The sequence below is a fragment of the Narcine bancroftii genome, chromosome 5 (assembly GCF_036971445.1).
Source record: "Narcine bancroftii isolate sNarBan1 chromosome 5, sNarBan1.hap1, whole genome shotgun sequence".
Lineage (NCBI taxonomy): Eukaryota > Metazoa > Chordata > Chondrichthyes > Torpediniformes > Narcinidae > Narcine > Narcine bancroftii.
In genome coordinates, this window is record NC_091473.1 from 165,464,317 (window position 1) to 165,479,533 (window position 15,217).

The 15,217-nt window shown below is 43.6% G+C and overlaps 1 protein-coding gene across 17 annotated transcripts in view; it reads left to right on the plus strand.

Annotated features, from left to right (window-relative positions):
• The window catches only part of LOC138764132 (protein FAM107B-like), a 196,789-nt gene that overhangs the window by 143,542 nt on the left and 38,030 nt on the right, over positions 1–15,217 (plus strand). Inside the window, exon 1 of one of the 17 annotated variants that reach the window (XM_069939574.1) lies at positions 1,776–1,985. The exons of 12 other annotated variants lie outside the window; for them this stretch is intronic. Coding sequence is in view for 1 of the 5 variants with exons in the window: in XM_069939565.1 (XP_069795666.1) it covers positions 1,928–1,985 (58 nt within the window). In the remaining 4 variants the exon portion in view is untranslated. Of the gene's footprint in view, positions 1–1,775; positions 1,986–5,447; positions 6,241–7,235; positions 7,328–15,217 lie in introns of those variants that run through there. 4 more of the 17 variants (XM_069939565.1, XM_069939576.1, XM_069939573.1 and 1 more) reach the window with 4 other exon arrangements.

A 15,217-nucleotide genomic window follows, 5' to 3' on the forward strand; every position in this document is an offset into this window, starting at 1 on the left:
CGGCATCGAATCCACGCTGCTGAAGATCCAACTGCGCTGGGTAAGTCACGTCTCCAGAATGGAGGACCGTCGCCTTCCCAAGATCGTATTCAATGGCTAGCTCTCCACTGGCCACCGAGACAGAGGTGCACCAAAGAAGAGGTACAAGGACTGCCTAAAGAAATTTCTTGGTGCCTGCCACATTGACCACCGCCAGTGGGCTGATCTCGCCTCAAACCGTTCATCTTGGCACCTCACAGTTCGGCGGGCAGCAACCTCCTTTGAAGAAGACCGCAGAGCCCACCTCACTAACAAAAGACAAAGGAGGAAAAACCCAACACCCAACCCCAACCCACCAATTTTCCCTTGCAATCGCTGCAACCGTGTCTGCCTGTCCCGCATCGGACTTGTCAGCCACCAACGAGCCTGCAGCTGACGTTGACATTACCCCTCCATAAATCTTCGTCCGCGAAGCCAAGCCAAAGAAGGAAGAACCATCACATGAAAATCTGTGAACATTCACATTCCTGCCACTTGGCCCTGATCGCGTTCAGTATTCACCATGTGAACCAGGTGAGAGCTGTAGGAGCAAAATGGAATTTTGTTTTTTAGTAAAAGCCAACAGAGGAACCAATGCTATAATTGCCAGGATATCTGAGCTTTAACTGGTCAAATGGGTAGAAATGGGGCTTCTTCTTGCTTTTTTGTTTATTTCTTTATTATATATGAATACTTGTCCTGCATGTATTGTTTGTCCCTACATGGGTTATGTCTGGTTGTGTGCCTGTGTGTTTTGCACCAAGGACCAGAGAATGCTGTTTCGTCGGGTTGTACTTGTACAATCAGATGACAATAATCTTAATTTATCCTTGATTTGACAGTGTAATTAAATATTGAAAGTCAGAAAAGGATCAAAGCTGTTTAAGAGCGTAATGAAACAGTTGATTAAAAAATGCACTGTCCACCTGGATGAAGAGCAAACATTTTGCAAGATCAAACCCTGTGAGTCTTGTATTTGTCACCCAATTATTTTTGTGTGTTTCTTCCTTTTATATCCTGGGATTTCGTTTAAAACTAACGTCTTTCTACAATTCATTTTCACTTCTACTTTGCCCATCTTCATTCAGTCTCTTGGTTCTTTTTCACTTCTGTCTACCATTATCCAAAAACTTCTGTCGTTTGAAAAATGAGTGTCCCAGAAGAGTAAAATGATGCCCCACCTTCAGCAAGCTTTCAACTTCATAGAACTGTCGTGCATTTTCTACATCGCTACATGGAGAGGGTTCTGATACATTCCTGTGTCTCTCGAGTGAACGAAGAAAACAATTCCTTCCAAGATGTTGGCATCTCTCCAACAGAGACTAAATCTGGAAGCCAAGTTTAAAAATAATGTACGATTGCCTATTCAGTAATCTTCAACTCTCTACACACATAGCAAATCAAAGGAAACTCCAAAATCGTCTGTTTAACGTCTAAATGCTTCTTTATTTTGTTCACGTCCTTCCTGTGAGATAAATTTGCAAGAAAGTAAGTTAGTTAAGGGGGGGGGGGGAGGGAAGTGTCTTCAAAGTTATTAACACATTAAACTGCAGGAAGATAATATAGTTTTTTTTCCAAATATGAGTGCTTATTTTCACTAGATTTGTTTTCTTTAAGTGGTGCAAGTTCCCACACCCATTGTTGCCGGTAATACAGATTTCTGAAAAGCAGTCTCCTTTGAGCTGCCTGGAGCTGATAATAAAAGAGGCCAGAACTATGTAGTAACATGAGTCACGTGACTGATTATTCCAGTTCTGCCTGAACACTTAAAAGAGGAGCCTTGCAAAGGGAGTCGAGTGAATCCATGCGAGGAGAGGAGCACAAAGCATGTAGCTTCTCAGGTTAATTAGTTTCAGCAAAAGGGAGAAAGCAGATTATTCAACAAAACTCTGCTGGAAACTACAGCAAAATGTGGAACCAGGCAAGGGCTTCAGCAGGCTTGCCCCAAACAGTGTGGGTTAATTCAGGTATGTGTCCTCAATTTTGGAAGACTGAATCAGAAAGAAATCTAAAATAGTATTGAATGAATCAGACACAATCTTATATGAGGTAGATCAATATATTCTTACCAAATCGTGCTTACTTGATAATGTTTTAACTAAAAGTTTTTTTAAGTCATGTTTGAACTTTCAAACTAGATTTGAATTGAAGTATGAATTGAGAAAGTAACTAGCTTTACCTATGCCATGGAATGTCATTTTATGGACTAGCAAACATCTGAAGTGCTTCTTGTCATGAAGTAAAAAATCACTGATTTGTAAGTCTTTTATTTCTTATTGTGAAAGAGAAAACTTTTTTTCTGTTATCTTATTGGCTCAGGATAGAAGTAAATTATTTTACCCTGCACTGTAAATGAATGGTAGGAGGGGAGTTTCTGCTGCCAGTAATATATGTCAAGGCAACACCTTGCCGTGAGAGTTCACTGTGAGCCAAACTAGTGGTTGTGCAGGGAGTAGCCACCATTGCACTTGGGGTGGGGAAGATTGTGTACACAAAGCTGTTCTTTAGAAACCAAGGCAACTTTTGGATACACAATGAGTATTTTTAGTGATAATTATGCCAATAAGGAATTGAAATTCACATCTTGCTCATTGACGGCAACACAACTTTTGTTTCTGCACAAAATATCAATGAAAACATCCTAATGCAGAGAGGTATACATTGTCAACTCAGTGCCTGTGTGGCATTTGGAGAAAAACAAGTTTAGAAAGTTTCAAATGTTTGTACTAGTTCAATGACTGACTGATACAGAATTAATACATATTCATAAGGCATGCTTCTTAATTCATTGAAATAGGAAAGTGTTTCAAAAGGCAAATCTTGACTGCTTGACAGGGAGCAGAGTTGAAAGAAAAGGCAAGTTAAGCTTGATGAACCAAGATTTATCTTCCTCACTTTTTATGGAGCTGGCATTGGTTCACCAAACAAACTTCTTTAGTTTGTTCCAGGTTTAAAAAATTGGAATTACTTTAAAGGGGCGAGAGGGTTTTTTTCCCTCAAATATTCATGAAGGGATCCTTGGCCATGACAGAAAAGCTCATTGGTTGCCATGGTAATGTTTGATATATTTTGAGTTCTCAGAGACTAAAATTCATTTCAGTTGTCGCCTATTTGTTCAGTCCATTCGAACCTGTGACTGCTGTTCCTTCTAAGCTGTGCACGTGTGCGTGTGCACAGGTTTTGCAACCAGCAGACCATGGAAATTGCACAGAAAAGGTTAGTTAGCGAAAATAATGTAGTATTTAATAATTATACATTGAAAATAATCGCTTGGCTGTTTCTGTTATCAGTTAGTTGGTTTTATTATTTGATACAGTTTTATTAACCATGAATTATCTTAAAGCAAAATTATAACCATATAAATTTACAGCGCAGAAGCAGGCCATATCGGCCCTTCGAGTCCATGCCGGTTCACTTGAACAACTCCACTAGTTCCCCCCTCCCACTCTCCACCCATAACCCTCTAACCCCCTCTTATCCATGTACACATCTAACCTTCTCTTAAATGACAGAAAGGACCCTTCCTCTGGAAGATCATTCCATTCTGCCACCACTCTTTGAGTGTTTGCCCCCTTTCCCTTAACTTATGCCCAATCTCCCCTGCCCTTGAAACAATTTCAAGTTTACATTCGCACAAGCATTCAGCGAGCACAGACTTTTGTCACAGGAAAAATATTTGCACAACATAAGATTTTTGCGCACTGACTACTAAAAATTAGAGGTAAGATTGCTCGTGACCAAATTTGGTTTGGAAGTGTTAGTCCAGAGTATTACCAAGAATGTTCAGCAGGGATGTAACATGAAGGTTGCACCTAAGTTCAAGGTTCCTTTTGTCATGGTGTAAATATGCAGAATCTGTTTACTTTTGGTAGCCTGTAAATGAACACAGTGAAGCCACGTGTCTGGCAACCCCTAAAGAGGAGAAAGAGAAGCAAAAGGAGCACCCATGTCAGTGGATCCCAGCACCTCCACCAACGCGACTGCCTCCCAACCTTCATTGCTGCACGGATACCTACCTCTTTGTTCGAACACTGAATGAGTGCTCCAGGCATCCAAGTCATCCTCCTTGGTCTCTGGTTCTGAACCTCCAAATCAATAGGCTCTTTCAGGTGGCCAGAATACCCCGATGTAAAGCCACATATTCTACCCCTATGTGGCTGTCGGGGTACCCACTTGAAAGAGCCTGACGCGCCTCCAAGGCGCACTCACCAACCCTCCTCTGCGGATCAGCAAAGTCCCCCGACACACCTGAATGCAGCCAGGCTGAAAGCGGCTGCTAAGGGGCAGGCTGATGACTATCAGCCGGCGACCCAACTCCCTGCTACCGGACAGCTCCCCGCCACATGACCCGACAGCCCCCCTCCCCGCTGCCCCTGCGCCAACGTCCCACATGGCCGCCCTTGCCCCAATGTCCCCCACTGACATGATCCAGAGTGCGCTCTGAGGTGCCTCTCATGGAACAGTCCCTTTCAGGTGCACAGCACAGCGCTTTCAGGGCTGTCACCTGAACAGCGAATCTTCGGTCAGTACCCGCTTCTGCAGCTCCATTCTTGGCAGAGAATGCACCTGAAAGAGGCCTATGTGGAAACAACATCCAAGACTCCTTGCGAGTACTTGACATATTCCATGTACAAGGCAGTATTGCCACTTGTGGCCTATTTGAATAATATGCCCTTCAGGTGTTTGTAGGGTTGTTAGATGGACACACCCTTCGTGTCCAGTGGTAACAGAACCTTCCCCACAAAACCTTTGCAATAGCATCACCAACCTTCAGTGCATTATTTTGTGCAGCCTGGAATGTGCCAAGTGGCAGCATTCCCTTGTGGACATCTCATTGTACTGGAAGATTAACATGGACCTAAGTGCATCTTCTACCAATGCAATAGTCCTTGATGTTTGCCTGAGTATGCACCCCTAGAAACAGCCTACAGAACCGAGACCTGTTGCATAGCTGCTCAGGCAGACATCAGCAAGGGCCCTTGCATCCTTTTCCAGACCTTATTTGCAAAACACCATCTACTAAGAGGTTGACAGTTGTCAAGTTTATTGTCATGTGATTGCACAAGTACAAAAGGACGAAACAGCGTTCTCCGGTCCTTGGTGCAAAACATGCAGGCACACAACCAGACATAACACATATACACATTGATTTATAGGACCTAGTGTTACAATCCCTGATGTTTCAGTATTGGTTAAATTGAGGCTCTGTCATTGAGTTAGTACGGTCGGTTTCCTCAATTACAATATTGGAGGATGACTGCTGGGAAATATTATCCAGTATCGGACACGTCTTCAGTTGTATTCCCTGGTATCATTGGGTGTTTCGACCTTTTAAATACAAGACACCCTCTGCAAAGGCAGCCCCAGCACCGGCTGATCAGACCTGATGTGTGTCCCATTTCCGTCTCTCCTCTAGGTCATTTGGAGCCCAGAGAGGATCCCTCCTTTTCAGACAGAGCTAGTGACTGCTCATTTCAGCTGAGTCGGAGAGGGATTCAATTGCCTTTCTGAGGTCCTGCCCTGTGATTCCTACTTCCCTCAGAAGCTTGGTCTTAGGTTTTGGTTTTCAATTTGTCCCATTTTATTTTAAAAATCCTCTACAACTGACTTCTTCCAGGCGCCCCCCCCCCCCCACAACACTTTCCAGCCTCCTGTTTCTGCGGCAAGATTAGTGTAACGTTCTGTCATTCATTCTTGCGCCTCATCCATGGAACCCTGCCAAGAAACCGTCAGCTCAATAATGAAGACGATCTGCTGAGAGCTGGACCAGAGTACCAGATCTGGACCCGGGTTGGTGCTGGCAATTTCCAGTGGAAGGAGGAGTCACTGGCTAAGGTCTACAAGCGATTTCCAGCCTGTGGCTGTGTTCAGTTGGGCTGCTGTCTCGGAGTGGGCCCTGTGGCTTATTCCTTCCTGAATGAAAGACATTAGGCATGGGAGGGTTTCTGGGTGTTTGACAGCAGGGCATTCAAAGTTTTTTTTTCCCTTCGACTGCTAGACATCTCAGCACTTGGTTGTGCCACCAGGTTACATCGGCCTGGGGTGAGACTGACATTGCACCCAACCAAAATGTGCTTGAGGGTAGCAGGAACTCTGCAGAGGGGACATGCTGGGTCCTCTCCCAAACACAGATTGAGGTTTGTGGGAGAGGCCAGGACATCAGATGCGGCTCTGATGATAAAGCTTCTTCTATTTGACTCCATATTCCTCAGGTCCTTCCAGGTTAGTCTCCTCCTTTCAGTGTTCTCTCATCTTGCCCATTGCCTTTGTTTTGGTTGAACCAGACATAACACACATACAGACAAATAATACATATGCAGGACAAGTATTCATACGTAGAAATAAATGATTAAAAATGGTTTCATGAATATGAGAGTCTTGGATGGTGTGGGAGCAGTTCCTTTGGTCGTTCAGCATTCTCACTGCCCCTGGGAAGAAGCTGTTCCTCAGCCTGGTGGTGCTGGCTCTCATCCTCCTGTATCTCTTCCCCAACAGGGGCAGCTGAAAGATGCTGTGTGCAGGGTGGAAGGGGTCCTCAATGATTTTGTGCACCCTCTTCAGATAACAATCTTGGTAAATCAGGACAATTGGTGGGGGGAGGGGGGGAAGGGAGACTCCAGTGATCCTCTCTGCCACTCTTATGATCCTGTGGATTGACCTCCGATCCATTTCTCTGCAGCAACTGTACCACCCTGTGATGCAGCTGGCCAGGATGCTCTCGAGAGAGAGAGCTCCTGTAGAAGATATCTTGTCTTCATTGCAGGATAGCATGTGTTGGGATTGGGTCTCCGACTGTGCAGGAAAGGGCTAACTTGGGAGGGGCCTTCTCACTGCCAGCAAAACATGTTGGTGAGTTCTGATAGTGAGGCATTCTGCCAAATGGTCTTGATAGTCTGCCAAGTAAATCATCCCATCATTCTGTTTGATGTTTATAGAGTGAATGTATCAGATGGAACAAGGGAGATAGCATCAACTTGGTTTGCAATCACCAATTTCTCTTCAAGAGTTGTGAAAGTGCATTGGTAACAATAGCATAGCCAAAATTTGGCCTCTGTTTCCTCAAGGGCACGTCTACAGTTTCAGTCCTTGAATTGGAATCAGGTTTTTCTTCAGTGTCATGAGAAATTGCTCATAGAATCTGTGGAATAATGTTTCTGTGTTGTGTCCTCAGTCGTCATGGTAATAACTCCATCCTTGACAATATAGCCAACATTCTCTTAAAGTGGAAAAAGGAATGGATCTCCACTGTCAGCCTGCTGGCTAATATTGTGGGCAACTTTCTCCTGCAGAGAAGACTGGTGTGTCAGTGGTAAGGCCCTGTGAATGATTTGGTTAATGTCCTGGTTGAAAAGCCAGAATACAGTGGGTTGGAATATTTGTGAAATTGAGAAATAAGTCCTTTTTTTTAAACAAAAAAAAACACCTCAATGAGCTTGGGGAGTGACAAGATGCAGATGATGGAGTGAAGGTGGAAGCAGAGAAGATAAGCAAGGTTATTTCTGACTGGTCGAGTAACATTGCTAACTTTCAGCATTCAACAGATCTCTGAGAACCCATAGTTGGGCTTCGTCATTCTCCGTGATTGCTTGGTGAGGAAGTCAATTGGATTTGACATTAGCTTTATGGGTGAAACCAAGGATGGTAGTGGATGATTGGCTCTCTGACTGGAGGCCTGTAACGAGGACTGGTGCTGGTGTTTAGTCATCTATATCAATGATCTAGATGGTAATGTGGTAAATTATATCATGAAGTTTGCAAATGACACAAAGATCAGAGGTGTAATGGACAGCGAGTCAGGCTTTCAAAGCCTGCAGAGGGATCTGGACCAGGCATAAAAATGGATTGCAAAATGGCAGATGGAATTTAATGCAGACAAGTGTGAGGTGTTGCATTTTGGAAGGTCAAAGCAAGGTAGGACATGCATGGTAAATGGTAGGCCACTGAGGAGTGTGGTAGAATGAACAGCTGGCTCAGGGAATACAGATAGATAATTCCCAGAAAGTGGCATCACAACAGGTAGTTAGGGTCATAAGGAGAGCTTTTGGCACATTGACCTTCATATATCAAAGTATTGAGTATAGGAGTTGGGGTGTTATGGTAAAGGTGTATAAGGCATTGAAGTACTGTGTGCAGATTTGGTCATCTAACTACAGGAAAGATATCAATAAGATTGAAAGAATTCGGAGAAGATTAACTCAGATGTGGCTGGGATTTGAAGAACGGCTGGTGTAGTGGTTAGCGTGATGCAGTTACTCCACCAGCGATTGGGACCAGAGTTTGAATCCTGCACCGTCTATAAGGAGTTTATATGTTCTCCCCGTGCCTATGTGGGTTTTCCCCGGGGGCTCCAGTTTCCTTCCACTATTCAAAACGTACCAGGGGTGTAGGTTAATTGGGTGGCACGGGTTTGTGGGCCAAAATAGCCTATTACTGTGTTGAATGTCTAAATTTTTTTTTTAAGTTAAAACTGACTTACAGAAAAGGTATCATACTGGCACCCAAGAAGAGCATAGTGAGCTGCCTCAGTGACTCTCATCCAATAGCAGTCACGTCCAGTGGAATGAAATACTTGGAGAGGTTGGCCATAGCCAGAATTAACTCATACCCAAGCAAAGATCTGGACCCACTGCAATTTGCCTACCACCACAATTGCTCCACAGCAGATGCAATATCACTGGTTCTCCACTCAGCTCTGGACCACCTACACAACAGCAACACGTACAGCTACAGCTCACCTTTCAATACCATCGTACCTTCAGAGCTGGTCAACAAGCTCCAAAATCTGGGCCTCTGTACCCATCTCTGCAACTGGATCCTCAACTTGCTCATCCGAATGCCACTGTCAGTACATACACAAGCACACCTCAAGGATGCGTGCTTAGCCCAATACTCTGCTCACTCTCTGCTCACTCTACACCCCTGACTGTGTGGCCAGGCACAATTCAAGTGCCTTCTACAAATTTGCTGATGACACTGCGGTTGTCGACAGAATCACAGACGGCAGTGAGGAAGGGGACAAGAGTGAGATAGATCAGCTGGTTGAGTGGTGTCACAACAACAACCTTGCACTCAATGGAATCCCAAAACTAAGGGAACTGATTGTGGACTTCAGGAGGGGTAAATCAAGAGAACGTGAGACAGTCCTCATCAAGGAGTCAGCAGTGGAGAGGGTTAAGAACTTAAAATTCCTGGATGTCAACATCGCTAAAGATCTGTCCTGGAGCCTCCATGTCAATGCAATCATGAAGAAGGCTCTCCAGCAGCTCTACTTCGTGAGAAGTTTGATGAAATTTGGAATGTCACCAAAGACTCTTGCAATTTCTACATGTGTACTGTGAGAGCATTCTGACTGGTTACATCACTGGATATACCAATGCACAGAACAGGGAAAAACATCATACCTTAATGAAGGAGCTCAAGCCCAAAACATCGGTTCTGCATCTTTATTTTTGCTATAGAAAGGACCTGCTGAGTTTCTCCAGCATTGTGCTTTTACTTCAACCACGGCGTTTATAGACTTTCCTGCTTTACTACTAAAAACGACAGAGATTAGTGAACTTGGCCAGCACCATCACAGGACCAGTCCTCACTCCATCGAGGACATCTACAAGAGGCGGTATTTTAAGAAAGCAGCATCTATCCTCAGGGACCCTCACCACCCAGGCCATGCCTTCTTCACCCTGCTACCATCAGGAAAGAGGTACAGGAGCCTGAACACCAACACTTAGCAGCACAAGGGTAGCTCTGCCATCGGAGTTGTGAATGGACAATGAACCACAGACGCTGCATCACTTTCTCTTCCTTTGTACTAATTTATTTATTTTAAATGTAATTTATAGCAATAATTGCAATACTGCCCAAAAACAATGAATTTCCTGATGTGTTCTAATTCTGAGGTCAAACATGTTAGGACTTTATTCCCTAGAGCAGAAAAGAATGAGGGGAGATTGGACAGAGGTATACAAAATTATAATGGGTATAGATAGAGTAAATGCAAGTAGGATGGGTGGGATACAACCAGAGGACATGGGTTAAGGGTGAAAGGAGAGGATTAAGGGGATCACTAGGGGGAATATCTTCACACAGAGAGTAGTGGGAAGGTGGAACATGATTCCAGCTGAAGTCATGAATATGGGGTCAACTTTTAACATTTAAGAAAAAAATTGTACGAGTACATGGATGGAAGGGATATGGAATGTGTCCAGATAAGTGGGACTAGGTAGAAAAATAGTTCAGCACAGACAAGAGAGGGTAAAAGGCCTGTTTTCTGCACTGTGTAATGTTTTATGACTTTGTGGTAAATGTTTGCTGTCTTCTACAGACCCGTTAAGGGTGTGCACATATTGTAGATGTGCATGGTTAACATACACATACATTATTGGAGAGGGGGCTTGTTTCTGTCAGTCTACAGTATATAGGGGTAACATTACAGGTTGAAAATCCTTCCTTGTTCTGACCGTTGAGGATGAAGGATATTCTTGCTAAGTGTTTCCAGCAATTTTCTGCTTTTATTTCAGATCATCGTCATCATCAGAACTGATCAAAAATCTTCAACCTAAAACATTTTAAATGTGCAATAAAAATACAGTAATAGCCCCCAGGATCCAGCACCTATGGGGATTGGTAGATGCCAGATAAATGAATTTGCTGGTTGCTTGAGATTGAGTGTGAACTGGCCTCTAGGGGTGCCGTTTTAAGCTTGGATATATGGCCATTCAAGAACTTTCCAGTTTTAAGCTTTGAAAAACTCCTTTGTTGCTTTAGCAGTCTGTTTGGGATCATTGTCTTGCTGTTGGATGAAGCGCTGTCTAATGAGTTTGGAGGCATTTGCTCAATCTTGAACAGATGTGTGCAGAATAGATTCAATGGGTTCAAAAAGAATCAAGGCTGGACACATGTTATGAACAAACAATGGTCTTTATTTACACCTGGGGGAATTCACAAAAAGGCCACACACTGACAGACTATCATATCCAGCACACAGGCACGGTAGACCAAGAAATAAGGGTTTAACTTCTTCAGCACTTGCCACCTGCAGGCACAGTATACCGCGTAACAAATAAATTAGTTCATACACATAAACCTGATTTCCAGCATTGACCATGGCTTGGTCGACAGGATCGGCCCATTGCTGTTGGCCCTCCAGAGTGGCTTGCAACCTGGAGCTCAGCGATGGTACCGACACTGCAATTATACACAAATAACTGTACATCGGGTATGAATAAATTATTGCTAAACATTCTCAACTCGCGAATGGGGATGCAAGGGTTAAACACACAGTACCCTCCAACTCTCTCTATCTCAAGCAGGCACAGCATACTAACAAACAGCAAATTAATTACCACTAGCAAGTACATCAAATGAACTTGGTCTCCAGCATTGCCCACGGCTCAGGATCCGGGACGGGCCCATTGCAGTCAGCCCTTCGGAGCTGCAGCCTGGAGTTTAATGATGGTCTCCATGGGGGAGGGGGAGGGGGGGGAGAGAGAGAGAGAGAGAGAGAGAGAGAGAGAGAGAGAGAGAGAGAGAGAGAGAGAGAGAGAGAGAGCGAGCCTGTGGGCAGATCTAACTATTGACTGGCAGGTGAGGCGACTTCTGACTAGGCTTCATCTAGTGAGGTCACATGACACTCTGCAATCCCACCAGGTTCCAGTCACAGAGGCCCCATGACTTTCCATAATCCACACTACAGCAGATAATATGTTTCCATGCACTTCAGAATTCTTTTTGCTACTGCCATCGGCAGTTAAAAAAATTTGAATTTCGACATCAAATTTAGACATACAGCACAGTAACAGGCCATTTTGGCCCATGAGTCCATGCCGTCCAATTTACACCCCATTAACCTACACCCCCAGTGCATTTTGATTGGTTGGGGAAACCGGAGCCCCCGGAGAAAACCCACACAGTCATGGGTAGAACGTACAAACCTTTTATAGACCGCGCAGGACTCCAACCCCAGTCTGGTCCCAATCGTTGGCACTGTAAAGTCATTGCACCGCTACACCAACTACACCGCATAAGTGTACCAGTACCTCTGGCAGCCATACGTACTCAGGCCATAACACCCCCACCACCATGTTTTACAGACAAGGTGGTATGCTTTGGATCTTGGATAGGTCGTTTACGCCTCACACTTTGCTCTTGCCATCACTCTGATACAGGTTAATCTTGGTCTCATCTGTCCACAAGACCTTTTTGCAGAATTCTGCAGGCTCTTTTAAATACTTCTTGGTAAACTGTAATCTGGCCATCCTGTTTCTGTGGCTAACTAGTGGTTTGCATCTTACAGAGTAGCCTCTGCATTTCTGTTCATGAAATCTTCTGCAGACGGTCGTCACTGACACAACCACATCCTGAAAAGTGTTTCTAATCTGATTTCTTCTTTTGGATTTTTCTTCATTATGATGAGAATTCTTCTGTCATCAGCAGGGAGTGGAGTCTTCCATGGTCTACCAGTCCCTTTGCGATTACGGAGCTCAGCAGTCCACTCTTTCTTCTTAATGATGTTCCAAACCGTTGATTTTGGTCATCCCAAAGTTTGGGTGATGTCTTATTCTTTTATTCTTGTTTTTCAGCCTCATAATGGCTTCTTTAATTCTCATTGGCACAACTCAGATTCTCATGTTGAAAAATGGCAACTACAGGCTGAAAAGCTGAACAAAAGCTGAGAAGCAAACCGAGCTCTCTGATACCTGCACCAATAAAGCAATTAAACGTACCCAAGTACTCACAAACATCTGTAATTTCTACATGGTCAAACCAAAATGTGTACAAGTAACTGTGAATAAAATCTGGAATGTGCACTTTAATACCATGTGAATTTTTTGATTACAAATGTAAAATTCTGGAGCACAGGGGCAAATAAAGAAAAAATGTTTCTGTCCCAAACATTATGGAAGGCGCTGTATGCGTAAGAAAACTAGACGAGCAAAGATATATAGAGTTCATTGGTGGTGCTTGCACAGATAATTCACTGAGAGGAAGGGACCTGATGTAGTAATGTATCTCATTTATGCTCTTGTATGATTGAATGTTTACATTTGACAGGTCTCCCAAGTCAGGAGCATGTTTCTGTGGCTCACCTTGTGTCACTCTAGATCTTTGGCAGACACCACCTTGGTGGATTTCTGTAAGGATCGTGTTAGCGCGTGTGCTGAGGAGGTTAGAGGAACGGACTTCGTAAAGAACAAAACTCAACAGCTAGACAATGGTCACAGGAGGCTGAAGAATGGTTACAGGACTTCCTCAAGTCAGCGGACTGGGCAGACCACTCAATAGGATTTTAATAAGATTCAGTTTCTTCAATTTAAAAAAAATACATTTGCCCAAAGAGAAAAGGTTTATTTATTCAAAGCCACTTGGAATTGTTCAATTTTTAATGCTGCTATCATCCAAATATTTCTCTGATGAAGTACTGTCCCTTGGATGATTTGGTGGAACCCTTCCCAGCACTAGCTGAAACGACTTGGCCTCCGCAAATGAACAGAGCTCACTCAAAGTTTTTCACGTAACTAATAAGGGATAAAATTGTAGAAGTACAGGCTTGAAATTGTTGCTTTGATAGGTGTTAGGAGCTGGTCATCCATTTTCAGGGAATACTTACTTGTTGGTGACTCCTGGAATCAAAACTTGATAAGTGAAAATTCTGCGATTCAGTTTAAGAACCGAAGTATTTGGTACACACCTGGACAATTTTCTCGTGCCCAATAGATGCCCGATTAGAGGTACAACTAATTCAGTGACACATTCTTAAATGCTGGAGCCTTTAATAGATCTTGTGTCCATGCGGAATCGAATTGGCTTAAGGATTCGATCTTCAGTTAATAATTCAGATATAGGATTTCAGATGGTGTGGGGGTCATTCATCACTCACTTTCCCACTTTATAAACTTTCAAAATAACTTGACCCTCTGACCAAAATCCTTTTTAATTCCTTAATGCTTTCCTTTTTCTCCCTTTGCTTTTATTTCACTGCCAACAGTGGGAAGGAGTTTTCTTTTTTTCTTTCCCCCTTTCTTTTTGTTCTTTTGTTTGACTAATATATGACCTGGATTACGATTTGTGAATGTGTTTTTCAATATATAGACTTGTTTTGCTGTACCAATTGTTGAATAGCCATGTATAATGGATTTTTACATTTGTAATGTTTAATATGAATGAAAATAATTTAAAAAATAAAAGGAAGGATGGCATGTGAGAGAAATCTCAGAAGGAAGCTGAGATGGAACTTCCACATCAGTTATTCTCAACCCTTTCTTTGGCTGTGCCCCCTCCCTCCCCCTCCCTCCTCCCCCCCCCCCCCCCCCACGCGCCCCAGGACTCTCCTCAAAGTTTATAGGCTCCTTTCCCTTTTAAGCATCAAGGTTTAGTTTCTTCCATGCCTATCGACGACATAAAAAATATTAATATTGCACGAGATAAAAAGGCTTTGACTTAAATGTGCCGTGGGCCCTGTTGAGAACCATACTTCTACTCAACAATTGTGGCTGAAGATAATCCCAAGCACTCCGGCCTTGCCCTTTCACTTGAGTGTTGTGCTGTGCCATTTTTTGAGACCATGGAGGCTCGCAGCTGGTTACAAGTAGGCACAGACTGCACGGATGTCTCCACATGTTTGAAAATATTCAAATCCTTGATGTGACTATCGATCAGTAGTACTTACATTAACAGTGAGGAAGTGTATTGAAAGACTGGCGATAAAGCAGATCAGCTCCTGTCTGAGCGGTGACATGGATCCATTCCAATTCGCCTCTTGTAGTAACAGGTCTACAGCAGATGTCATCTCACGGGCTCTACATCAAGCTCTGGAACACCTGGGCAGCAAAGATGCCTACATCAGGATGCTCACTATCGACTACAGTTCAGCATTTAACATCATCATCCCCTAAAAAATGATCAGCAAACTCCAAGACCTGGACTCAACACCCCACTGCGTACTTGGATCATGGATTTCCTCACCTCCAGACCACAATCAGTGAGGATTGGTAAGAACATCTCCACAATCTCCATCAGTACCGAAGCACCACAGGGCTATACTCTTAGACCCCTGCTCTACTCCCTTTACACCTACAACAATGTAGCTTGGTATGACAATAACATCAGCTACAAATTTGCTGATGATACCACGTTAGTGAGTTGAATAAAGGAAGGGGATGAGTCAGCGTACAGGAAGGAGATTGAAAACTTGGCTGAATGG